This window comes from Erpetoichthys calabaricus, chromosome 14, assembly GCF_900747795.2.
Source record: "Erpetoichthys calabaricus chromosome 14, fErpCal1.3, whole genome shotgun sequence".
NCBI classification, from domain to species: Eukaryota; Metazoa; Chordata; class Cladistia; order Polypteriformes; family Polypteridae; genus Erpetoichthys; species Erpetoichthys calabaricus.
The window spans coordinates 1,646,597-1,673,515 of record NC_041407.2 but is presented as its reverse complement, the minus strand read 5'-3'; the positions used below and the strand labels follow the sequence as shown (position 1 = coordinate 1,673,515).

Sequence of the window (26,919 nt, the reverse complement as noted above, 5' to 3'; positions counted from 1 at the left end):
TTCAACATTTGACCAAGTTAACATTCAACAGGTAGAACTGAATAGAACGCATAAATAAGAAATAAAAACTTTGGACACAAAGCTTTGAAACAACTTCTTTGATAACTTCAAACCTTAACTGACCCAATGAATGAGGCAGAAAGACAGAAATAAAAAAATACAGTTCTAACCAAGTAAAACTTAAAATGATTAATCATTTACAAAATTTTAATTAAATCTCAGGACTATTTTCCTAAAAGTTGGGACGAGAACGTTTTCCGTGAGTTCTGGATCCATTCAGTCCAATTTAATAAGTAAAGAATGATTTTTCTGCGAAAGAAGAATATACTGTGTTGAATGCTCGTTCCTTGGCCTGTTCAAAAATGTAGACTAGTTTAAATCGTGATACATTTCAGGTAAAAAATGTATAGTGAATGTGGACTTTCAGGTGAAAAAGCTTTTTGGATCCTACCCCACTTTGCTTCTGCATTCTTATGTCATGTCATGTAATTTTCCATCCCGCTTATGTCAGACGAGAGGCGTGGGGGGTGCTGGATCCTATGCCAGCTAGCATAGGGCACAAGGCAGGAACAAACAGGCTAAATTTTGTTATGCCACCAACAATAAGGCCGTCTTTAACAAACTTTACACCAAATACTGATGACTTGTGTAATTCAACACAAACACAATCCTTCTTTTTAAAACATCATTCTGCAGATTGAAACATTTTCATGTCAAGTTCTGCAATCCCAAATCATTTAAGAAATAATGATTTAGAATTTTAGATTGGTTTTGTTTAGTGTATTTCTTACCTTTTTATACAGAATTAAGTAACACGTCGAAAACTGCATTAGCTAGTTATGGCCCAGCACAGTTTAATCCCTTGAAGTGGTACTTCAGCACTGTGGTTTTTTTGGGAGTTTCGGGGGTCTACCAGTGCCCCCAGCAAATCTAAACTCAAGTAATTGGCATTCCCTGATTGGCTAATTGTGTGTGAGTGAGTGAGCTCTGTAATAGGCTGGCATCCCATCCAGTGCTGATACATGCCTTGCCCCTGATGCTGCCAGGGTAGGCAACACGCCCATCACAACTCAGTATTGGATTAAACCAATCTGAGAATATTTTTTATGTATAAGAATAATAATGTTTTATTTACTGTATATGGCAAAGAAGTCACCTATTAGACCTTTTTTTGTTCTTTATTTCACCTTATACAATTTCTTGTATTAGGAATTTGTTAGTTTTCACATACCTCCTTGGTATGTACAGCACCCCTGGAGCAAGTACAGGTTAAGGGCCCAGCAGAGTAGGATCTCTTTTGGCAGTAACAGGGATTCAAACCAACAACCTTTCCCATACCAGTGCACATCCTTAGCCTCAGAGCCACCACTCCGCCTTAACATCCTCCCCATTATCAATGAAACGACAGTAAAAAATGCGATACTGAAATTTATTTAGACATTTGAATTCCAGATTTCATCTCTGTGGAGGGAAGAACATTTACAAAAAAAAAAAAAACCCTCTGGGTTTATCAAGAGTATAAAACTGACAACATCTTTGAAATAACAACGCTCCGGAGAATTCTGACAAAAGGGAGCACATGCAGAGCGCGCTCTTTCAGGTTTGTCTCCTTTGATTTCATTTTTTTCTTCTATCCCTGGTGTTTTTGGTTTAGTTTTCATCCCAGTAAAACTTGTACTCAATCCCTTTCATTTTTTCCTTGTAGACCGAGTCAAACAGTTCAGCCTGTGCAACAGTGACTAAATTCTTCCAGTCCCCAGAGATCCCTGAAAAGAGAAGGAGATTTTACCAAACCTGTGCTTCTTTTTATATGTTTCCTTTTTCATTATTACTATTTATTTACCACAACCTAAAAGTCACACATAATTCTACATAGTATAATTGTGTCTATATTTCTACCATGGATACAATGACAGATGAAGTGATAGCATATTGAATATGTTGTAAGCCTTGTGATTTTATGGAGAGCCTTTCACTTTGAAATCATTCAGTAGGCACTATATTGCAATATTAATATAACACACACTATTTTAGAGTTGCCAATTAATACTTTAAAATCTGGGAGTAGTCAGAGGAAGGCCCATGCAGATATGGGTGAAAAAAATATGTAAAACCCACACAGGCACTGACCAGGCAGGAATGTGAACCAGGACTCTAGAACTGTTACCAGTGTGCCACCATGTTATCCCTTGTATGCATGGCCGGATTAAGGTGGGTGCTACTGATGCTGCAGCATTAGGCCCATTCCTGAAATAGGCCCAAATGAAAACAGACGAGAATTTTCCGGAAGCTGAACAGTTTTCCTTTGCTATAGTATCCTCAAAATAATTCTTAGAATGAAATTCTAGACACAGCGTTACTTATTATACAGTTACTATTGTTCTTTGCGCTGTGACATAACTATAACATTGTTGTATTTATTGTTAACCGGCAGAAAAGGCTAAGCATGCTGGTGCTTATGAGCATTGAGCTGCTGCGCAGCCTTGACTTCACTGACATGATCGAAGAATTTGCGCTTGCTAAGGCTTGAAAAACAGCAATAATAAGTAAGCAGCACTAGCACAGTAGTTAGGGTGACAATATGCCTAAGATAAGTTTAAGTTTAGCATTTTCTGCATTAAGTGCACTTTTCAGACAATTGCTATTGAATGTCGATGTTACATAGTTTGATGTTAATCTCGAGTTGTTACGATACTACGTCATTATTATTCATGTTCAATAAAGGCTGGCTGGCTGCGTCGTAAGCAATTAAGGCTCCTTGGTTGGTCTGAGTGCGCATGTACGGCGAGTGTCGAATGCACATGCAGCAATGCCAAGACAAAATAGGCTTTTTTTTGCACTGCAGCATCAGGCCCAATTTCGTCTTAATCCGGCCCTGCTTGTATGTACTGTATTATAGAATAATAGCAGGAAAAAATAGTTAAAAAATAAAGTGAAAATCACGTTTTGGAAATTCAGATCACATTATAATGAAACTATCATAAAGCTTTCCTCAAAATGTTTTTGTCTAAGGAGATTTGGATGTGCGACATTCTTGTCAGCATCATTCGTTATGACCCACTGACTTTACCTTTTCTCAGGAAATTTGATTTTGTTTGATCCATAAACTCCTTTGGGACCAACGAATAGTTGGACATTTTGTTTTGCTTCATGTTTTTAAATGTACAGTGATCTGCTATCTTCTCCATGACTTCTTCGCTTAGGGGCTTGTCCAGGAAAGTGCAGACTTTTGAAACTGAGCCCTTAAGATCCTGCAGGAGGTATAAATGAAGACAATGACTACAAGACAGACCCAAGTAAAAAAAAATATATTTTTTTAAGTTGTTACACGTGAAAGTGAATTGAAATAAGTGAATCACAGGGTAAATTAGGAGTGCAGAATAAACTGCTTGTTCCAGTGGACCAGATGAAATGATTCCAAGGTATTCCAGTTGTGGCTCACTAGAAGTGTAATGATGGGAAGCCAATTTTTGAATTGTAGACTGGCTTCCTGTCGTTTAGATTTATATTATATTAATAATATACTATATAATAATAAATAAAGGCGGAGTGGCGGCTCTGAGGCTAGGGACCTGCACTGGCAATCAGAAGGTTGCCGGTTCGAATCCCACAAGATGCCAAAAGGGACTCTGCTCTGTTGGGCCCTTGAGCAAGGCCGTTAACCTGCAATTGCTGAGCGCTTTGAGTAGTGACAAAAAGCGCTATATACATGCAAAGAATTATTATTATTATTATTATATTATTCAACAGTGAGCCATATCTGGAATACCTCGAGATTATTCGGCGGGAGTCTAAATGGGCGAATTGACCTTCTGCTTATTGAAGTCTTTGGATGTGGACAAGTACCAGGAGTATTCTCTTCATGCTAATGTCTTTTTTTAACTTTTAATCTTTAGCTTTACAAATCTGTTAGTGTTATATTTTTGTTGCTATCATGTGAAGTACAAATATTAGCCAATGAATATGCTATTACTGGGCTGAATTCCCAATCATGGATGAAGCAAGGAACCGGGACTTCAATTCAGCTACTTGGGTGCATCTTAGTGCATTTTATTTTCATTCACAATAGCATTTCCCAGAAGTTGTTCAGTTAACAATATTTTATTAAAAAATTACAATTGTTCAACTCAAAATTATATAACGAGCACATCTGTCTCGCTTAAAACTGTCCAAAATGTTTCCAGGGCAAGATCCAACCTGTGAACGCTGCAATCAACTTCCAGCCTCACTGGGTCACATGTTTTGGGCCTGCACCAAATTAACATCATTCTGGAAAAAAACTTTTAAGTGCCTTTCAGACAGCCTGGGTGTCCCAATCCCTCCTAATCCACTAACAGCTGTGTTTGGTGTACTTCCAGATGGGCTTAAAGTCGAGAAGGACAAACAAACTGTGATGGCCTTCAGTACACTATTGGCACGCAGACTTATTTTGCTAAACTGGAAGAATCCTAACTCTCCTCTTTTAAGTCAGTGGGTACCTGATGTTTTATATTATTTGAAATTGGAAAAAATCAAATTCACACTTAGAGGATCTGTGCAGAACTTTGTCAAAACCTGGCAGGATCTAATCAATAATATTTTAGAATAAGCTCTTAAAGCACCGAGGAAGCAGATTCTCTACCCATTTCTTTTTCTTCTCCATTTATCTTTATCCGCCTATTAAACTCGTCAATTTATTTATTTTTTCTAGCTTTAAGTTTTACTCCATTGGCCATGCTCTCTTTCTCAGGGGTGGGGGTTGATTTGTTTTCAATCCTATTTTTTGTAAAAATGTATCTGTTTGTATGGAATGATTACAATAAATAGGCGGAGTGGTGGCTCTGGGGCTAGGGATCTGCACTGGTAATCGGAAGGTTGCCGATACGAATCCCGTAAATGCCAAAAAGGGACTCTGCTCTGTTTGGCCCTTGAGCCATTGCTGAGCGCTTTGAGTAGTGAGAAAAGCGCTATATAAATGCAAAGAGTTATAAAATCAATTAAATAAAAAAAAAAATGACATTTTGAGTGTATGACTGGACAATGTTACGTGTGGATTATACTATGAGAGTAACATGAGTTTTTTTTTCCCCAGACATTTTAATAATATTTATTGTTGACCAGTGTTGGTCGCCATACAGCCCTATTAGATAGATAGACAGATAGAATTTGGTATAGTAGGGATAGATAGATAGATAGATAGATAGATAGATAGATAGATAGATAGATAGATAGATAGATAGATAGATAGATAGAGATACTTTATTAATCCTAAGGGGAAATTCACATACTCAGCAGCAGCATAATGATAAAAAAAACAATATTAAAGAGTGATAAAAATGCAGGTATAACAGACAATAACTTTGTATAATGTTAACGTTTACCCCCCTGGGTGGAATTGAATTATATAATATTTATCTGTATGAAAACATGAGATTACATTTTTTTTTCTTGGCCATCACTTCAAACTGCATAAGGTAAGTAATAAAGTGTAATTTGTATTAATTTAAAAGACTCAAAGCAGAAATTAGGAATGAATTAAATTCTACATTTTTAGGTGTGTCACTCACTCACCCCTATAATAAGTGCTATATTAGTTAGTAGACTTCATTTTTTCTTAAGGTTGGGTGCAGTTTTACAGATAGGTGTTAGACTGCACCAGTACTTGTGGCTGTTCTTTTAATGCATAAGAATATTCTGCTGAGATGGACACAGATTCGTCCAAAGTTCCATACCTAACGTTTGATGCTCCCAGGAAATCTCAGGCCCACCACAACCCTGTTTTAGAACGTGCAGCTTTTTCAAGATGAACTAAGAGATATGAAAATAATAAAGTGAAAATTTGTACAACACCTCAATATTAATTATTTGACAGCAGACCAAATCAAAGTGAGTACAACCTCAATGGGTTTTTTTGATTGCTTGCAGCTGAAAATTGAAGTCATTTGGCAGGCAGCATGCTAGGCTCTGGCAGTGTCATTTGCCACTGAAAATTACAACTTTAATTCAAATGTGTGTTAGTTGTTTTGGACTAAAGAAAAGTGAAAGTGAAATCACAGTGCAAAGCTGGAGATGACTAAAGCATACATTAGAAGCAGTTAATGCAAAATTAGGACCAACATAACAGGTTAAAAATGATGCTGTCAGAGCCATACGTACAGCTATCATCTCTTCATAGGAGATGTAAAGGACTTGTTCCTTGGCACTGAGCCACCCCTTCACATGGTCAAACCAAGAGCCAAACATCACTGCAAAGACAGAAAGGAATGATTATTTTGTGCCACTGAAGATCCTGAATGGTCTTTGTTTTTTTGTGCAATGTCCTATGGTGACCCTAGGTTTCCTCTTTACATTCTTTAATTTATTGACTTTACCAAAATGCCTCAAATTCCATACACTTAACCACTCTGTGATAAGGTACTATACTTTAGCACTTCCTCCCCACAACCATTCTTTATCTATAACCTCAGACAGTTAGATAGAAGAATAAGAAGGAGTAGGAGCTACACATTTAATTGTGTATTTTAGATAAAATGGGCAAACTAAAATAAGTGTGACAAAAATCCTATTACATCCTAAGTAGCAGTGCATCTTGCATCCATAGGCAGAGCTCTCTGCTTATTTTCAGTCTAAGTTGGTCTTTGTAACCACATGGCCTTTAAAAGAAGTATTGAAACAGACTGTCTCAATATGGCTGCTGAGATAGAGTTGTCTTCATCATTGAGAAATGACAAGAAGTAGAGAGAGGTGGTCTTCTCTTGTAGGACAAATGGTGAGAGAGGGGAAAGCTAAGTGGCGAGCTTGTATCATTCCTATAACACATCCTTAACCAAAGGGTGCAGACAATTGAGGACTGATCATTTATGTTAGGTAGAATGCCTAGAGGGGGCTGGCCGGTCTCATGGCCTGGAACCCCTGCAGATTTTATTTTTTCTCCGGCCGTCTGGAGTTTTTTTTCTGTCCTCCCTGGCCATCGGACCTTACTTTTATTCTATGTTAATTAGTGTTCTCTTACTTTAATTCTTACTTTGTCTTTTTTCTCTTTCTTCATCATTTAAAGCACTTTGAGCTACATTATTTCTATGAAAATGTGCTATATAAATAAATGTTGATGTTGTTGTTTATCCAATCCTGTCTGGGATGATTAGACCAATGGAGCATTTTGGAACAGAAAGGTTCATTGTAAACAGTGACATTTTAGTCTTCCAGACCAGCTTCATATCAGCTAGGCAGTGTATGGCCTTCCTTTATGGGATGGCTTATAGACTGTCCTCCACAGAGTTGTTTCAAACAATTACGCCCTAATCCCTGTCCCAGATGGTGCTCTCCTCATCTTGAAACTCTGGGGGTAGAAAAATGGTTTGTTCAGCTTCCTGACTCTTTGACATTACAAATAAAGACAAAATATTTATTTTAACATTTTAAAACGTGTATAATCCAATTCAGGGTTCTCAGCATTATCAGGAACAAGATCAGAACTAAACCTGAATTGGGTGCCAATAACTTGCAGAACTTGCTTATGAAAACACTTTTCTGAAATCACCAGTCAACTTGACAGGCATGTCTGTGAAGATGTGGTAGGAAGATTTGTGCAGACATGGGTTGAACGTGCAGACTCCATACAGACAGTGACAGTGCTTGAGATTCTAACTTTAGACACTAAATTCAGAAGACAAAAGTGCTCATTACTGTGCAACCGTGCCTCCCATCTTCTATAAATACCAGAATATAATTGTGATGTGCACATTGGATAAAGAGTTTGTGTTTCACCATCGTCACCATTCTTACAATTATTTTGCCAGCGAGTGATTTTAGCAGAGGCAGTTCACAGGTACTTTGGCTGGTCTTTTATTTTCTACCATACAGTATGTAACTTTAATTGAGACTGGCTGCATACTAACAGTTCTTCTTTCAGCTATTTTAGTCGTTTGGGAAAAATGTTCTTTTCTCCATTTCTTCACAGATTGTGTGTGGTATTGAAACATTAAATACGCAATTTCACAAGATCAGTTAAAAAGAGGTCATCCAGAATTTCAGTTAACTTTTGTCACTCATCTCTTTTAACAGACGTTCTGCCTTATACAAACATTACCTAAGTTGTAAGGAAAACGTGTTTATACATTCAAGTGGCCAGTATGAACGTGAATTGGATCAGATGGGTTACAGAATGTTATGTCATGACCTGGGAGGAAACAAGTTGCACAACAAACACAAAGTTGTGGTTTTGTGCCACTAATTTAATGAACTTCAACAAGGTAAAAGATTAGGATATTCAAGGTTTTTGTTCATTGATTTAGGCAGGCCCCTCAATAACCAACTCAATGTTCACTTCTAGTGCATCACAGAGAATACATTTCAATAAAAGGCACATGCAGTAAAATACAAAAGATAATTCTTCATACGAATTTCTGTTCTGCAAGTGATTCCCTCAGTATTGCAGCTTTAGGGCTTGAATTAGTTAGTATGTGTATTTTTTATAACACCTTTTAAAAGTGAATTTCATACTTATGCATGTTGTGTAGGTGACTCATCCATTAATTTTAATATCCTATATTATCTTTTTACAGGGCTGCCGGAGCCTATCTCAGAACCATGGAGAGGAAGGCAGAAACTAGTCATGGATAGAGAACTGACCGGGAATTAATTTGTTTTTCATATTTGTGCAAGTCATTTGCTCAGGGCCACACACTGAATTAGTGACACTGACTGAATCAGTCATTTGTTTTTGGCACCCGTCTATAGTAAGGTCCATCACGAGACATATTAGGGCTGTATTTCAACATTCACATACTTGTATAATGTGAGTCCTGATGGGACCCTCTGGTCCTGTGTCACAGAGTGGTAGGAATTGAATTAGTTGCCATACAATTGTATATGACATCTGAGAAAGCAGAAAAAACATTATTAACTGTAATGATTATAAGTATCCGTCTATCCATCCATTATCCAACCTGCTATATCCTAACTACAGGGTCACGGGGGTCTGCTGGAGCCAGTCCCAGCCAACACAGGGCACAAGGCAGGAAGCAGACCCTGGGCAGGGCGCCAGCCCACCGCAGATGATTATAAGTGTTTAACTCACAAAATACCAGTGACTGTATTTTGTATTAATCATGCTGCAGAGAACTATATGATTTTATACTTCTATATGATTTGATCTGCATTTAGGTAGGAAAGGAATTATGTTTGTGCACAGAATATGAGACTGATTTAATTCTTCTATGTGAAAGTGCTAACCTCTTGATATTAACAGAACACCCTGTGATACTATAAATCAATGTGATCGTTTTCTTCACTTTTGCTTAAAAATATAAGACAAAAATGTAATTTATGAATTAATAAATAAGGATTATTAATCTAATCAAACAAATATAATCTAATGAAGATATTTAAGTTATAAGAATGTAATCTCTTTATAACTAATGCAATGAACTTTAAGAAAACTGCTTAAAATGAGTTTGTGTGTGTGTACTGAGAACGGCACAGTCTTTAGAAAATGTAAGTGCCTGGTACTGCTTTGTTTTTCTGTACTCCTGTATGTCATAAATTAAGATGTAACCCTAATCTATGTATGACCTCAGAATGAACAAGCTAGGTGATAAAAGACAGAACAGTTTTTCTTTTCTCTAGTCTGCCCGAGGGGCGGCACGGTGGCGCAGTGGGTAGCGCTGCTGCCTCGCAGTTGGGAGACCTGGGGACCTGGGTTCGCTTCCCGGGTCCTCCCTGCGTGGAGTTTGCATGTTCTCCCCCGTGTCTGCGTGGATTTCCTCCGGCGCTCCGGTTTCCTCCCACAGTCCAAAGACATGCAGGTTAGGTGGATTGGCGATTCTAAATTGGCCCTAGTGTGTGGGCGTGTTTGTGTGTGTCCTGCGGTGGGTTGGCACCCTGCCCGGGATTGGTTCCCTGCCTTGTGCCCTGTGTTGGCTGGGATTGGCTCCAGCAGACCCCCGTGACCCTGTGTTCGGATTCAGCGGGTTGGAAAATGGATGGATAGTCTGCCCGAACTCAAATCAGTTGGCTGAGCTGGGCTCATGGGGGGGGGTGGTAGTCTCTCTAACTCACCAAGAATAAATATTAAAGAAATTGCTTTTAATTTTAAATTGGTGTTTATCTCGTTGTTTTTCGACTTCAGTGCTCACACATCTCTCCATATCCGTACGTGTTATAGATGATTCATCTATCCGTTGATTTTTTCCTATCCCACTTAATCCATTTACTGTGTCACAGGAGGCCAGTGACTATCCAAGCAGCATCTGGTGTAAGACAGAACCCGACTTCAAATTAACACAGCAGACTTGTAATTGAGTTATTATCATATCTGTATAAGGTGAAGCCTGGCTGTTCAGTGACAGTAACTGGCACATTCACCTTAAGTTGGTTTTTCATATATGACAAGTGCAATCCAGAACATATTGCAGGTATACACGGTTTCCATATTTATACAATGCAAGTTCTGGCAGTTTAAGTGAATTGCACAAGAAGCTAATGATAGGGATTGAAAAGTTAACCTTTTGCTTTACAGTTTAGTGCCCTGGTCATTACAGTGCCATAATAATACCGCAAACTAAAAGTAAATAATTTTCAAAGCAGTGAGCAAAAAAAAACAACTGCAAAGACTAACTTGTAGAGGCAAATTAGAACTCGCTGCATGCATTTCTGAAATCAGAAATACCTTAAAATGTGTAAAGAATTGCAAAGAATTTGACAGTCGAAACAGGAAAACAATAAACCCTTAATCTCTCCATTGTTGTTCCTGCTAATTACCATTCCTAAGTCTATGCTGGTGGCATCAGGTGGAAGGCAGGTACCCGCTATGAACAGAGTGCCAGTTCTTGATGAGGTACACTGACACACACATGGACACAATAACAGTGTTACTGTGTGTAAGACATGTGCATCCTTGAGAGTTTAGAGAACACTGGAGTAGCAGGAGAATAACCCGAGCAGGCACGAGGACAATGTGACAACGTCTCATAGACAGTGAGACAGAAGGATTTAAACCGAGCACCCCCAGAGCTTGGGGGCTGTAGCACGGACTACTTAGTTTTATACAGCAACGTTCTTTAGCAAACACCTTCACAATATACTTTGCATCTGCAGTCTGAATGTTTATTTATATATTGCCAGGTGAAGAGGTACATAGGGAGTCAGTGATGGGGATTGAACCAGCAAACTGGTGCCTTACAGTCCAGCACCTTATCCAGAAAGAGAGCTATATTGTGCTAAAAATGAAAGAAAATCTATTTTATTTAGATATGTAACAGAGTCCATAGTCAGGAACAGATGGTAATAGTTTTGTCAAATACCACTGGGTTCACGATTTTTAAAAGAACTCTTGTTTCAAACAATAACTCAGACTAAGTTCAGGTTTTCTTGACCTGTCAGTATCCTCCAACTTACTATTTGCTAAATATTTGTTTGCCCCACATAATGGAAACCTTTTCAGAGCCCAAAGAGCTAATTTGTTATGCAAAGAATGTGTCATAAAATGAAATGTTTCTTTGTCATGCAGTGGTTCCAGTAAAAGAATTATTACTTTTCAGAGTATAGGGGTCACATGACCGTTTAAGGTAAAGGGATATACTGCCATTTTTGAAACTCAAAGCAAAATTAGCAGTTTTATTTACAAAGTTACCGAGGGGGACAAAAACATTAATTACTTAATGTCCACATAAGGCCCTCTATGAAACTAAGCTGAATGGCATTGGCATAAAGAACTGAGTTTTCATTGCTCAGCTATGGAAGGCAAGGTACTATGGTACTATGACTGTCTAAAAATGTATTATTTAACAAAAAAAACCATAAACAAAAATAGAGGTTTACCTTTTCCATCCAGAAATTTCATGAGGAATTCATCTGGAGTTCCAGGGTCCACTAGATAAGTTGCCATTTGATAATAATAGTAGGAGGAGGTATAGACATCTTTGGGATTACGCAAGACATAGATGACCTACATTTGAAGAAAAACAAATAAAGATAAAGGAGAGGGAAATGAAATTGTTTTTGGAGGAACACACACTCATGGATTCACACTTAGATGATTGTTGACAGTCCTGCATCTTAACTTGACTCTTAGAATGAAGTGTGAAGGAAAACTGTCCAAAGTTATCATAAAACAGAGACATTTGTGAATCCATCATCCAACCCGCTATATCCTAACTACAGGGTCACGGGGGGTCTGCTGCAGCCAATCCCAGCCAACACAGGGTGCAGGGCAGGAAACAAATCCCGGGCAGGGCGCCAGCCCACCGCAGCATTTGTGAATGAAAACATTTAAAAGTAAATAACAGAGTGAAAGGCCACAGAGGTGTACATTTGCAGCAGATGGGCAACATGGCGGAATGGGCCTGGCCGAGAATGTAAGTGGCAGTATGAGCAGGCAGTACAGGAGACCCAACAAGGGAAGCCAAAGTCATAGAAACATACAGAACATAAAGCAAGCATTTTAATGGAATACTCCTTCATTTAAGAGCACATATGCGTTACTCTGTGTTAACATTTGTAACATTTAACTTGTGTGAAGAATACTCTTAATAAATAACAACTACATTTTTATTTTTCATTGTACACAAAAAAGGAAAATACATTTTAAAATGGAATTTGTATTTAAGATACAAATGTCAAATGTATCAAATATTTATGAAATAAAATGGTTTCATATGAATAAATTACATGAAAGTTTAATTCTTTTGGTTTCAGCTGTAATTTGTTTTTATTAGAATTTTTTTAAAGTATGAAGATCAACATTTTATTTTTTTTTTTGCCTCAGTAAGAAAGTTGGATATGACTGGATCCATCACACTCGGCCTTGTCTACTGACTGGCACTGCCTGCTTCACCTTGCTGGTGGTAAGAGTTAGATTAAAATACAGCAGTCTCCCCCAGTATCGTGATACTTCTGGACGCTGCGCCATATGACAGTCTTTACAGAAGCGCTCTCCCTTTTTTTTAGTTTTTTACACCTTATTGGAGGAGTAGCTCATGCGGGGACGGAAGGGGCAAAGATCCAGAGTGGGGATAAAAGCAAAGTGAAAAGGTTTCAGAACTATAGCCTGTCTCCATATGAGGAATGTCTGACTGCTTTAAAATGAATTGGATGAACTGACACTTCCAATAAAAAACTTCCCACAACAGATAGTGCACACTGCAGAAAAGATTATTGGGACCTCTCTGCCATCAATTAAGGAAATCTTTATAAAGAGTTGCATCTGCAAATCCTATAGCATTGTGAAGGACCACTCTCATCCCTCCCATGGTCTCTCTGGCACACTTCATCCAAACCAGTTCTCCCTGGTTCTGCTACAGCTTCTACCCCTTTGTGTTCCCGAGCCCTCAGATCTGCTCTAGTAGCTTATTTATATGCAGTACATTTGTTACTACTGTTGTTTTTTATTATTATTTATTACTATCTTCACTTACCTATGTATATTTATAGTATAGTATAGTTCTTTATCAGCCCTGATGAACGTTATTTATATGAGCCTGGAACAGGGGAGAGTCCCGAGGCTTTGGAAGACATCTTGAATCACCCCAGTCCCAAAGGTATCACGTCCTAGTGAGCTGAATGACTTCCGGCCTGTCGCTCTGACATCACATGTGATGAAGACCATGGAGCAGCTGCTTCTTCACCACCTGAGACCACAGGTCCGTCACACCCTCGACCCTCTGCAGTTCGCATACCAGGAGAAGGTGGGAGCGGAGGATGCCATCATCTACATGCTACACCGATCCCTCTCCCACTTGGACAGAGGCAGTGGTGCTCTAAGAAATATGTTTCTGGACTTCTCTAGCGCCTTACCTTTGCTTTGGAATTGTAGAATGATTTGGGCATCATGTGGTAATGCAAATGTGTGGAGAGGGTTCGGGGAGAAGGCCTTTCATTCATTTGTAGTTCTTTTGTTCTGTGCTCCTCCAACCATGGCACTCTGTCCCAGTTGGGCAGGGTCAGCACCGGAGTGAAATCGCCGCCACTCATAATGAGAGTCAAAATCTCCTGCATCCAAGTTGTCCCTTCGAGAATAAAAGTGCACAAGTCAGCATAGCTAAAAACACTTAAAAAAATGGAGATTTTCAGCAGGGAATTGTGGGATACTTGACACAACATTTTAACCATTGTCGATGCTAGAGGCGCTGTTGCCCTGCTAAACCCACCAGACAGACGTCCAAGACACACTTGTCAAAGCACCAAGAAGAATTCTTTAATTATTTCTTCCAATAAAGTGCACAAAGCACCACACACTCCACAATTATCCAATACTCAATAATAATAATCAATAATCGCAATCCTCCTCTCCACCCAGCAGCTCCATCACTCTACCACCCAACTCCGGCTCTCCTTGCTGGGTCTTCACCAGTCCTTTAAATAGTCCATGACCCGGAAGTGTTTCTCCCGGGTTCAACGCCACGTCATCCATTCTCAAGTAGCCCGGAAATACTGCGGGCTTCCGTCCTCATGACTCCAAAGTACTTCCGGGTTGTCGTAACAATAGGAGTCCCCAGGTTCTTTGTGAGTTCCCCCTAGCGGCACCCACGGCACCCAACAGGGCTGAGGAAACGGACTCCATGTCCCAGGATGCCCTGAGTGAATCCGGGGGACCATTGCTGTCCAGAGGAGCTGCCACCTAGCGTCCTGGGGGATGCAGTGCCCTGAAAAGGCTGCCTTCCTCCATTCTTCTTTTCCAGGGACGTCCCGGCCGAACTGAACCACCGGCCGTCCTTCACACCATACAGAAAATGAGAAAAGGACAAACAGGTACAGCTTGACAGGACACTAATCCACAGTTAGTCAAAAAGGCTATGACTAAGGTAACCGTTTGTTGTAAGCTAACTACACTTTACTGTGGTCTCCAGTTCAGCCGTGTTGTGAGGTGATGTAGCTGTCAATGTAAAGCTCTTTCTGTGCAGTGACGAAGGCAAACACCAGACTGACATTTCTCATAAATATCCATCCATCCATTGTCCAACCTGCTGAATCCGAACACAGGGTCACGGGGGTCTGCTGGAGCCAATCCCAGCCAACACAGGGCACAAGGCAGGAACCAATCCCAGGCAGGGTGCCAACCCACCGCAGCTCTCATCAATATTGCATTTTTAAAATAAGATTGAATTTATATGAAATTCTCTCCTATAATGCTAACATTGTTCTGGGAAAACATTGTTATGTTTAATTAGTGCACTGTTTCGATGGACAATCCACACTTATTGAAGCACTACAGATATATAAATATTCCCATATAGGCCCCAGTTTTGTTAAGAAGCTCATATATTAATTACAGCAGATTTCTTTTTTTTCCCCATTTGTATGTCAGAGAAATTCTGTATTAGTAAAGTTAATATAGTAATGTCAAAATATCGTGTTGTCTGGTGTATTCAGTTTGTAGTGAATGGAAAGAAGAAAAATGTGTATTATACTGTATACTGTAATTTTGAGTGTTTTATAATAAGAATTTCGCTGAACTCTGAACATGGAACAACAATAGTGACCCTATGAACCTGTGAGCTTTTTCAGGTACGTTTTGAGGTAAGATTGTTATTCTCACTAATCATGATGCCAGACAGTACCAGCTGTAAAGTCTGCTTAAACCAGTGTAGGGTCTCCGGAGGCTGTGGCCGATCCTGGCAGCACTGGGCATGTGGCAGGAAACAGCCTTAGATAGCACTTAGAATAAAGACTCCTTGGTGACATTTTACTGGGCTGTGTGGTTAATCATAGAAACCCTGTTTGGAAAAAGAAACATTTAAATCTGGAAAAGGTTCTCTGCATATGACATTGACACTTTGGGCTTTTGAAAAGGTTCCTAATATGTGGACAAAACAGACATATTTAATGTATAGTAGCAGCATACTAACAGATCAAAAAACTGAACTGTGCCTGTTATTGTATGCAGGGAATGGGAATTCAAAGCACAAACCCTTTGGTATTCACAAATCTGTTATCTTTGTGTGGCTATTTATGTTAACTGGTCTAAATAAATGAAGAGTCCTTCTGGCACCTTCAGTTAGTTAGATCTTTTGGGGAACAAAAATGGTTCCGCTAAGGCATCGGTTTGAAGAACCACATTGGCACCAATCCGTCACAGGGTGATTTGCACATTTTTAGCAAGTAAAAATTGACCCCATGGACCTGTGAGACTTTTCAGGGAAGGAAGACATAAATTTCAAGGCAAGATTTTTATGGTCGCTAATCTGGGAATGCTGGCAGTAAAGCCTTCTCAGTCCAATTCAGGGTCTTGGGGGGGCTACAGCCTATTCTGGCAGCGCTACGCATGTGGCAGGAAACATTTTTAGACAAGGTGCCAGTCCATCACAGCGTGTTGCATGCTGATTAATATATCCATCCATCCATTATCCAACCCACTATATCCTATCAACAGGGTCACGGGAGTCTGCTGGAGCCAATCCCAGCCAACACAGGGCGCAAGGCAGGAAACAAATATTTTTTTTATCTTCAAAATATGCTACATACCGTTTACGGATACATTACAGTCACACTGAAAATATCTGTTAATTTTACAGTGTAAAACAGTTAAATGGCGAAGGTAAAGTGTAAATTGTAAACTGTAAAACAGTAACGCGCTCTTTCAGTAACACCGAAGTCAGGATTGCGTATAAGGACACCCCCCTTAGCATACATTTGAACAACTGGGAAAAAAAACTTCAAGTTAGCAGACGTGTTTTTTCCCCGCGTGCTGAAGGTTTTTTGAGGTTATGGAAGCTGATTTACGGGCAGCACGGTGGCGCAGTGAGTAGCGCTGCTGCCTCGCAGTTACGAGACCCGGGTTCGCTTTCCGGGTCCTCCCTGCGTGGAGTTTGTATGTTCTCCCCGTGTCTGCGTGGGTTTCCTCCCACAGTCCAAAGACATGCAGGTTAGGTGGATTGGCGATTCTAAATTGGCCCTAGTGTGTGCTTGGTGTTTGTGTGTGTCCTGCAGTGGGTTGGCACCCTGCCCAGGATTGGTTCCTGCCTTGTGCCCTGTGTTGGCTGGGATTGGCTCCAGCAGACCCCCGTGACCCTGTGTTTGGATTCAGCAGGTTGGAAAATGGATGGATGGAAGCTGATTTATGGTGGGTTGTACTCGATAAGTATTAGTATATAACTAAAGGATACGTGTTTGCTATTAGTTGGTGTTACTCTACTGATGCAAACTGTGTACTGGTGTCATCTCTCATGTGATCCTGACAGTGTTTTCTAACGGTTTATTGATTGGTATACTTATTTCAGTGCGTGGATATCAGGTTATGACTAAACATTTACTTCTGTTGGAATGTGTTGTAAAGAAAAAAAAGTTATTTACTACAAAGTTATACTGTGGACCTAAAAATAGTCACCTTGTTTTTTTACAGGGGCGGCACGGTGGCGCAGTGGTAGTGCTGCTGCCTCGCAGTTAGGAGACCCATGTTCTCCTCGTGTCCGCGTGGGTTTCCTCCCACAGTCCAAAGACATGCAGGTTAGGTGGATTGGTGGTCCTAAATTGTCCTTGGTGTGTGTGTGTGTGTTTGTGTGTGCCCTGCGGTGGGCTGGTACCCTGCCCGGAGTTTGTTCCTGCCTTGCGCCCTCTGTTGGCTCCAGCAGTACCCCGTGACCCTGTGTTAGGATATAGCGGGCTGGATAATGGATGGATTCACAAATGTCTCTCTTTAAGTTAACTTTGGACGGTTTTCCTTCACACTTCATTCTAAAAGTCAAGTTAAGATGCAGGACTGTCAACAATCATCTAACTGTGAATCCATGAGTGTGCGTTCCTCCACAGACAATTTCATTTTCCCTCTCCTTTACCTTTATTTTTTTTTTTTTTTCTTCAAATGACTGACTGACTGTTTTTTACGGTAAAATTCTGGCAACCACAGCTGCCAGTTTTTTACCGTAAATATATATATATATATATATTTTAAAAGCGAACAGTAAACCTAAAAATATTGTCACCTTCTTTTTTACAGTAAAGTTCTGGCAACCACAGCTGCCAGTATTTTACTGTAAATTTAATAGTTTTTTTTTACAATGTATATATTCATTAAAAATTTCAGCGTCCGTTAAAATATTGTGAACAAATGTAACCCCAATTTAGTAATTCCTGCTATTACAAAGGCCGGGGGCACATGTGAGGATCTTGCCTGTGGACGTTAGCTCTTCTTTCAATACAGTTAACACAGAACTCCAAGATAAGAAAGTCGCCCAGTTCAACCTGCCATTGGACTACAGACTTTCGTAAGGATAGGAAATGTTACGTGCGGTTGGGCAAACATACAGTAAGTCTGCCCCTCTAACCCTTAGCACTGGTGCTGCGCTGGCCTGTGTCCTTTCTCCTAGAAATGAGAAGGCAGGAGGCAAACAGAGGTGTGCCACCATCATCAGAACAAGAAGTTCAGTTCATTAGGCAGTGGGCCGCAGAAGCTCCGGCACAACTCCTTCTACCTGGCAAGGGCTGGAAGATGAGAGTCGATCTCCGCCGACAACTCCAGTTACCCCGGGAGATCATCACATCATGTCTGCAACCAGAGACAGTGGTATGGTCAACCTTTGCCAAAACAGTGATCCTGACAGAGCTGGCCACCCCATGAGAGGAAGAAGACCAAGTACTCTGAGCTGGCTGCAGTGTACATAGTGACCAGGATTCATCAATATGTTCATGTGACAACTGCTCTAAGACATGGGGGTTACTGGAATTAAGTGAGAGAGCAGGAAGAGAACTGGCGCAAGAGGCAGAGAAGGGTAGCTCTTGGTTGTGGCTCAGGAAGAAAAACCGGTGCCGCAGTGCTAATATGAGACCCAAAGGCCAGCTTCAGGGGGAGACTGGGAGACATCCATGCCATTGTTCTGCTTCCAGGATATTTACCAGGGTAAGGAACAAAACGCCGACGAACAGCTGATGACCGTGTAGTTGGCCAAAGCACACTGTTGGAAGTGCACCAGGCAGAGATGCCAAGCAGGTCGTGACATCTACCTGTAAGTGATGTTCAGTATATACAAATAACAGACAAATCACTAGAGGTGCAGTCAAGTTTTGTAAATTTGCAGATGACTTCAAACTAACAGGCCTCATTTAAAGCAGTCATGAATTCATAAACAGACGAGAGGCAGAAAACCTGTCAGTTTGGTGTAGCCTTAATAATTGGGACATTAACGTTCAAAAAATTCGGGAGATGATTATGGATTTTCAGAAACGGCCTCTGGCTCACCTGTAGTCTGCTCTAAACGGCTCAGCAGTTAGGATGACAGAGTCGTTTAAGTTTCTGGACACTGTGCTGAAAAGGGCATTAAATAAACTGGCGAATATTCAAAGTTTTTATAGGTGTATTGATTTGGGTCATTATTGTAATCCATCCATCCATTTTCTAACCCGCTGAATCTGAACACAGGGTCACGGGGGTCTGCTGGAGCCAATCCCAGCCAACACAGGGCACAAGGCAGGAACCAATCCTGGGCAGGGTGCCAACCCACTGCAGGACACACACAAACACCAAGCACACACTAGGGCCAATTTAGAATCGCCAATCCACCTAACCAGCATGTCTTTGGACTGTGGGAGGAAACCCACGCAGACACGGGGAGAACATGCAAACTCCACGCAGGGAGGACCCTGCGAGGCAGCAGCGCTACTCACTGCGCCACCGTGCCGCCCGTAAATCAGCTTCCATAACCTCAAAAAACCTTCAGCACGCGGGGAAAAAACACGTCTGCTAACTTGAAGTTTTTTTTCCCAGTTGTTCAAATGTATGCTAAGGGCCGTGTCCTTATACGCAATCCTGACTTCGGTGTTACTGAAAGAGCGCGTTACTGTTTTACAGTTTACAATTTACACTTTACCTTCGCCATTTAACTGTTTTACACTGTAAAATTAACAGATATTTTCAGTGTGACTGTAATGTATCCGTAAACGGTATGTAGCATATTTTGAAGATAAAAAAAATATTGATTTTACAGAACATGCGGTGGGTTGGCACCCTGCCCGGGATTGGTTCCTGCCTTGTGCCCTGTGTTGGCTGGGATTGGCTCCAGCGGACCCCCGTGACCCTGTGTTCGGATTCAGCGGGCTGGAAAATGGATGGATGGATGGATTTTACAGAACTGTAAAAAAATAATGAAATGTATTGTTTTAAGATATACAGGTAATTTTCAGTAGAGCATAAGGTAACTTTACTTGTTTTAGAAAAGGTATTTTACTTTCACCATTTACAATATTTTTACCGTTAAACTTACTGACATTTTTTACAGTGATAACAGTTCAAGGTAAATCAAGTCCCTAAGATCATACAAAACCAAAGGTATCTGCATTTATCATAAAAACTCTCCAAACATTTCAGTCTTACACTGAAGGGGTTCAGAGAGAGAGAGAGAGAGAGAGTGTATTCTGTATACTTGCACCCGTGTCAATGCCCCGTGGTGTCAGGATTACAGGCGCCATGAAACCACGCAAGCTGCCGTTTATCATAAAGCCACCCCGATGTTTTCTGCTCAGAGCCCAAGGGGTCAAGTTCAGTGCGCTAAATGCGAGCGTTTCTGATGGAACTGCCTGGCACTGAATGGACTTCGTGTGATGGGACGAATGAGGACCTACCTGATGTTCTCTAAACTCGCGTCCCGATTTCAGCTTACCGGACTTGGGGTAGGTCGAGACGAAGACGTCTCCTTCGCGCACGTTAAACTCTTCTGCGTACTGCAGGCTCTCGGGGGTGTGCACGGCTTTAGGGACGACCACCCCCCTGTAGACCATGTAGAGGTCCTCTTCGCTCATTGTACTGCAAACCACGTGAACACTGCCGTCCGTGAAAGGCGCTGTATAAGTCTACAGATCACTCGGTATAACTTAAAGCAGGGCTCGCGACTCCCGATCTGATCCTCGTCCAAGGTAGAATTTGACCGCCTGCCAAGTTCAGTACACGATTAACAACCTCCGTGAACTTCCGGAAGCGCTTCATTCTAGAAGTGGATTAGTAGAACTGGACTCACAGGTTTTATGACTTTCTTGACTTGCCTTGTACCCTTTAAATAATTTTCACTCTGGATTTTGTCTTGCCAGTTGCTCTGTGTCCAGACTGGTGTTTGTGGTATGAAACGGAGATGAGAAAGTGGTTCAGTGGATCACTCCGCTCCCTCACACCTCCCGAATTCAGCGTTCGAGTCCGCGCCCACATGGAATTTGTATGTTCCCTCTGTCATTCGGAGTGTTTTGTGTGTTCTGGCTGCCTCTCATGACCAAGGACATTCTGACCCAGTACTATGGACTTGTCAGATGTTCTAAAATGGCCAGGAGCGTGTGAGTGGGGCCGGAGAAGAACTGCCCGATCCCACTTGGGTTCCAGCGTATCCATCACCACCGTGAAGAAAAGATAGATAGATAGATAGATAGATAGATAGATAGATAGATAGATAGATAGATAGATAGATAGATAGATAGATACTTTATTAATCCCAAGGGGAAATTCACAAGAGTCCCGTTCCGAAAATTAATCAAGAAGCGTTAACATGTGGCGCATGTAGAAATTTTTCGTAATAGCAGAAACGCAAATTACACTGCCAGTCAAAAGTCTGGAATCACCCAGAAATGTTCCTGTTTTGCAACATAAATCGAACAGACCTCCTCATATTTCTCACTTCCCTTCCTGAAAGTGCAATCGAGATCCCTCGCTCAATCGACATTATGATATACCCTGGATGGACATCTTGTTAATTGTTTTAATCAATTACTGGCATTTGTTATAATTAACTAAGTGATTCCTCCTTTTCCTACAAATTAAGAGTATTACTCGGTGATTACTATGTCACCTTGAACAAGCTGGAGTTAATGCATTGATTAGAAGTAATTATTAAACCACAGAAGTGAAGAAAAATACTTTTTATTTATCTAAATGAAAGTCCTGAAACCAGGTAGAAAATGAACTGTGCAAAAAGGAATAGCGTCTTCTTCTTAATCTTCTTCTTTCGAATATTATTCTTGAATTTGTATGTTCTCCCGGGTTTCCTCCCGCACAGTCCAAAGACACTCCGGTTGGGTGCAGGATTGGTAAAGTGGCCCGTGTGTGTGTGTGTGCGCGTGCGCGTGCGTGTGTGTGTGTGTGTGTGTGTGTGTGTGTGTGTGTGTGTGTGTGTGTGTGTGTGTGTGTGTGTGCGCGCGTGCGCGTGTTCACCCTGTCCAGGGACTGCTCCTGCCTTGAACACAATGTTTGCTGGGATATACTCCAGCTTCCTTATAACCCTTTCACTAATAACTGAGTCAGTAAATGAATGAAAATATATTATTATTTATTATTATAAATGCATACTGGCTTGAATTCCTGGTGAATGACACAAGTGTACATTCAGTTTTAGAGCATGAAAGAAGAAATTCTGCTATTGTACCGAAATTCTTTAATACAAAGTTCTAACTGAAGTACAAATGTCCACTTGTGGTGATGGATAGCGTTATGCATAACGGATACTAAACAGACGGACCCTTTTCTATTATCGTGACGCCAGTGCCGGATTAACCAATAGGCACATGTAGCATATGCTACGGGCCCCGCAATTTCGGGGGCCCCCAAATGGTGGACCCAATATTTAATGAAAAAGTGTAGCATTGAAAAACTGGTCTTTAAAAATATTATCTTTACATTTTTAAACTGTAAATTTCTTACACAACAAAGGGGCCCAACACATAAAATTCACATAAATATTATAAGATTCTTATTATAATCGAGAGTAAAATAATTATTTAGTCCGGTTTGAACTGTTCAGAATCTAAACTTCAGATGATGCAGACCAAAAGGGCCACCAAATTTGAAATGTGCTACGGGCCCCCAAAGCTCTTAATCCGGCCCTGGGTGACGCAAATCAGATTTTCGTTTTTAGGCACCCAAACGGGACATTAACATTAGGGACCTATAGACAACTATACTCCACCCCCACTAACTTTAAGGTTAGTACACAAGTGCCACATAACGTCAGTCAGTCATTTTCTAACCTGCTTCGTCCTGAACAGGGTCTCGGCGGAGGGGGTGCTGGAGTCGATCCCAGATATCACAAGGCCATCACAGGGATTAGGGTGCCAGAAAAGCCCATCAAACGTTAGGTTTGTAAAAGACATTTTTTTTTTTTTTTTACTAAAAAGGCAGCACTTCAGTACCTTGTCCTAAACGTATTTACACCGACAAGAACAGGAAAAGTCTTTTTAAATCACCCATAAAATACAAGATAAAATGTAACTTTATGTAAAGCCCAATTGGTACACTGAAATGCCTGACACTTGTTTGTAATAACTGGATGTTTTACATGCACTCGTAATCGCACTGGAATGATCGTCTGCCCCGACCCCTATCTTCTCAAATGTCTGCCGCAGCACACGATGGTCGCCTTTTGACCCCTCGCCGCTCTTATTCTTTCTCCAAAGCACGACAGGAACCAAACCTGAACGGGACGCCAGTCCCAAAGCACAAGTGTGCCTGTATGCGTGGGGTGTAGGAGGAAATCGGAGAAGGCAGTTTGGAGAAATACATGGGATTAATAAAGTATCTATCTATCTATCCTGCTAATCCTGCCTACTACGCCAAACTCACTCACTCTCTCACTCTATCTATCTATCTACATGGGACAACTGTGCGTGGGTATAAAATAACACTTGAGTGGACTGCGTGGCTCCTCGTAGAACCCTTGCTTGGAATCGTATCATTCTGGGAGGAGTTCTCATGCATAAAAATGTTTTTTTGGGGGTTTTTGAAAAGGTCACTAACATGTGGACAAAACAGACATCTTTAATGTTCAGTAGGGTAACAGGATACCACAGGTCAAGAACTTAGAAGAAAGAAGAAATTCTGCTATTGTACCGAAATTCTTTAATACAAAGTTCTAACTGAAGTACAAATGTCCACTAGTTGTGATGGATAGCGTTATGCATAACGGATACTAAACGGACGGACCCTTTTCTATTATCGTGACGCAAATCGGATTTTGGTTATATACAGTCCGCGAGTCTTTTAAAATCAGGGACCCACTGGGTATTACAAATCTATTATGATATTCGTTTAAATTTCTTGTAAATAAGGGTTCTGTCTGGAACCTTCCAGCTCTGAAGATCCACCCTGGCACCTTTATTGTTAAAGAGTGTAGTTTTAACCTCCTGCAAGGTGTGCACTATTGGAACGCAAACGACTTCTCCACTCCCCCGGGGTGGCGGATATCCCGTGTCACCAGTTTCTAAATCTGGAGCGTCGGATACTTTCACAGAAGCTTTAAGCTCCGCCCAAATCATCTCCCTGCCAACCTGCTGACTAAGAAAGAGCGTCCGCAGCCCAATAGCACCTAGCCATGCCAGCCAAGACGCTGAAAGTGACCTGAAACCATGCAGGCACAATGGTATTTATCATAAAGCTGCTCATGTCAGTCCTGTTGTAAACTGAACGGGTCCGCAGGGAGCCTCTCCATGACACCACGGACATTGTTCTTATCCTACAGATTGACTGAGCCTACGGTGATAACTGCAACAGAGCAAAGTCCGGCACTCGCCATGTCGTCTGACACGGAATGGACTCTGAACGTGTGTTTAGAGGGGAATGCTGAGAATAAGCAAACGTGGGGATCGACTGTTGCATAAGTCACGTCCCGCACCAGGGTCTGCGCCAGAACAAATTTAGCAGGAGGGCATTGGATTTGCGCAGGGCAGGGGCGACGCGTGACAACAGTAGAAATAAAGCGCCCGATATTTAAGGTTCGCAGCAAATATGCCGGAGAGGGCACTGACAGCAGACATGAGACGAGCCCATAGAACTTCAACTTAACGCCAATGGTATGCAGTGCGCATGCGCATTTGCTGTGGCAGGTGTATCGGTCAAACGCGTGCTCATTTTAGAGAAACCCAACACGCAGCACCGACTGCGCAACTGCAGATCATAAAATGAAAAAGAAATAAAAAACATTAAAAAAAAATTAGTACTAACTTGCGTACTGTGATTAAGTTTAACGTACACTCTTAAAAATAAAGTTTCTAAAATGGGGTTGTGGTTCTTCACAGGCCCAGCGCTAGATAAAGAATAGCTTCATTGTATGTAGTTTGTTCTGTGGGCTTTGTAAAGGTTCTTAATGTGTGGAAAAATACAAAATCATCAAAGTATAGTAGGACAACTGGCGGCATACTGCAGAACAAGAAAACGTGAACTAAATGAGGGTGGCGCACGTAGCTCTCCTGCCTCGCAGTTAGGAGACCTGGGTGTTCGTTTCCCGGGTCCTCCCTGCGTGGAGTTTACATGTTCTCCCCGTGTCTGCGTAGGTTTGCGCCCTGTGTTGGCTGGGATTGGCTCCAGCAGACCCCCGTGCCCCTGTACTTAGGATATAGCGGGTTGGATAATGGATGGATGGATCTAAATGAACAAAAGATCTTTCTGGAACCTTCATGGCTCTTTAGGTTTGCTTCCCCTGTGGCATCGCCCTGAAGAACCGTTGTGACACTTTTTAAGTGTGTGCAGTGGTTTGTGCTACATAATGGCAGGCATTTGAGCCCTTTAAGAGCTCCAGCATAAAACTATGTTTGGGTGACATCTGTGTGACACTTCGCACTTGGGGGTGTCTTTGAATATCAGGAGAACGCGCTGGTGGCGGAGCTGTTGCGACATGTCGCCGGATGATTTTGCGTTAAGGTCACATTTGCATATACAGCTGGAGTGGGATTTAAAAATCTTTGACAGTTTGAGCGCAGGAGGCGCGTCATTCACAGGAAACGAAACGTAAGCTAATCCCCCGTTAACGTGCAGCCGAACAAGTTCTTGCATTTTTGTTAAGTAGCCCACTAAATTAAATTCCTACACTTTTTTTTTGGTCTAAAATGGAAAAACTCACAAGCTGCGCCGCTGCCACCACAGTTTCCAGGCGTCTGTGAAACGCGAATTGTGAACACCTGACGGAAAAGTCGGGGCGATGACAAATCTCAGTCAAGTGTTGCCCAAAAATCCAGCGCATTTGACACTTTTCACCGAGCAGTCATTTGTATTCATTGTTCTGTAAAACACACGCATGAACACATGTAAACACTTATTTTAAAAATTCGTTTAAGGGGTTTAATCGTGTGCAATCCCCCCAACCCCCTCCCCCCAGTAGCACCGACCTTGTCCCGCACTCAGCTCACCAGATTTGGGGTAAGTCACAACGAAAATGTCTCCTTCCCGCACGAGGAACTCCTCCGCGTACTGCAGGCTGTCGGATGGGTGCAAGACGTTAGGGACGAAGACCCCCTTGTAGACCGTGTAGAGCTCCTCTTCGCTCATTGTCTTACAATCCAGCAGCTTGCCTTCTATTAGTCCGTTTGCGGTGAAAGGCACTATATAAACTAGAAGTACAACGTGAAGTAGCAGGCGCTAATCGCGGCGCTCTGACGGCACACGACGTGTGATCGGCCTGAGACAAACTGAACTTTGACTGAACTCGGCGACGTCGTGCGACCCTGGAATTCCTCCAGATGATGGCAGCTCTTGGCACGCGGGTCTTGTTAGAGGAGGATGAGAACTTCTGCGAGCGTTTAGCATTCCTGCTTGATAGTTTAGCTATTCATTTGATCGCCTCAGACAATATGAACAATTATTTAAGTATACCATTTTTATAGAAAAGATGAATGAGAGAGCGCACTCTTAAAAATGGTCCTTAAATGGCTCATTACTGGGTCGTGTGGTTCAGGATGTTACTGTCATTCTGTGAAGGGATCTTTGCTTATGAAATTATTAATTTGGACTTTATGTTCCTAATATGTGGACAAAATAGAATTCTTTAAAGTCAGGGCACAGCAGATCAATAAAACCTGAACTGACCCTGCGTTACTGTTGGCAGCAAGAGACTTTTTAAAAACAGGAGCGTACGGGCATTTTATAAATCTGTTATTATTATCAGTGCATGACTTGTTACCTTTTTCATCCATCCATCTTGCTTATCCCAGCAAGCATCTGGCGCAAGATAGGAACGATCCTCAGACAGGACACCATCATCACAGGGT

General features: G+C 41.4%; 1 protein-coding gene across 2 annotated transcripts; it reads right to left on the bottom strand.

Annotated features, from left to right (window-relative positions):
- Positions 1-1,415: 1,415 nt before the first annotated feature.
- sult2st2 (sulfotransferase family 2, cytosolic sulfotransferase 2) lies at positions 1,416-26,349 on the bottom strand. 2 transcript variants are annotated; one of them, XM_028819548.2, is made up of 6 exons: positions 26,062-26,349; positions 13,774-13,985; positions 11,800-11,926; positions 6,136-6,224; positions 3,071-3,251; positions 1,416-1,766 (listed from the first exon to the last, which is right to left on the bottom strand). In XM_028819548.2, exons 1-6 carry the CDS (start codon positions 26,198-26,200, stop codon positions 1,651-1,653), a joined length of 864 nt encoding a protein of 287 aa, XP_028675381.1. In that variant the 5' UTR covers positions 26,201-26,349; the 3' UTR covers positions 1,416-1,650. The 2 variants fall into 2 exon arrangements, with proteins under 2 accessions (XP_028675381.1, XP_028675382.1); XM_028819549.2 differs by lacking the exon at positions 26,062-26,349 and adding an exon at positions 20,568-20,812.
- Between the last annotated feature and the right edge of the window lie 570 nt (positions 26,350-26,919).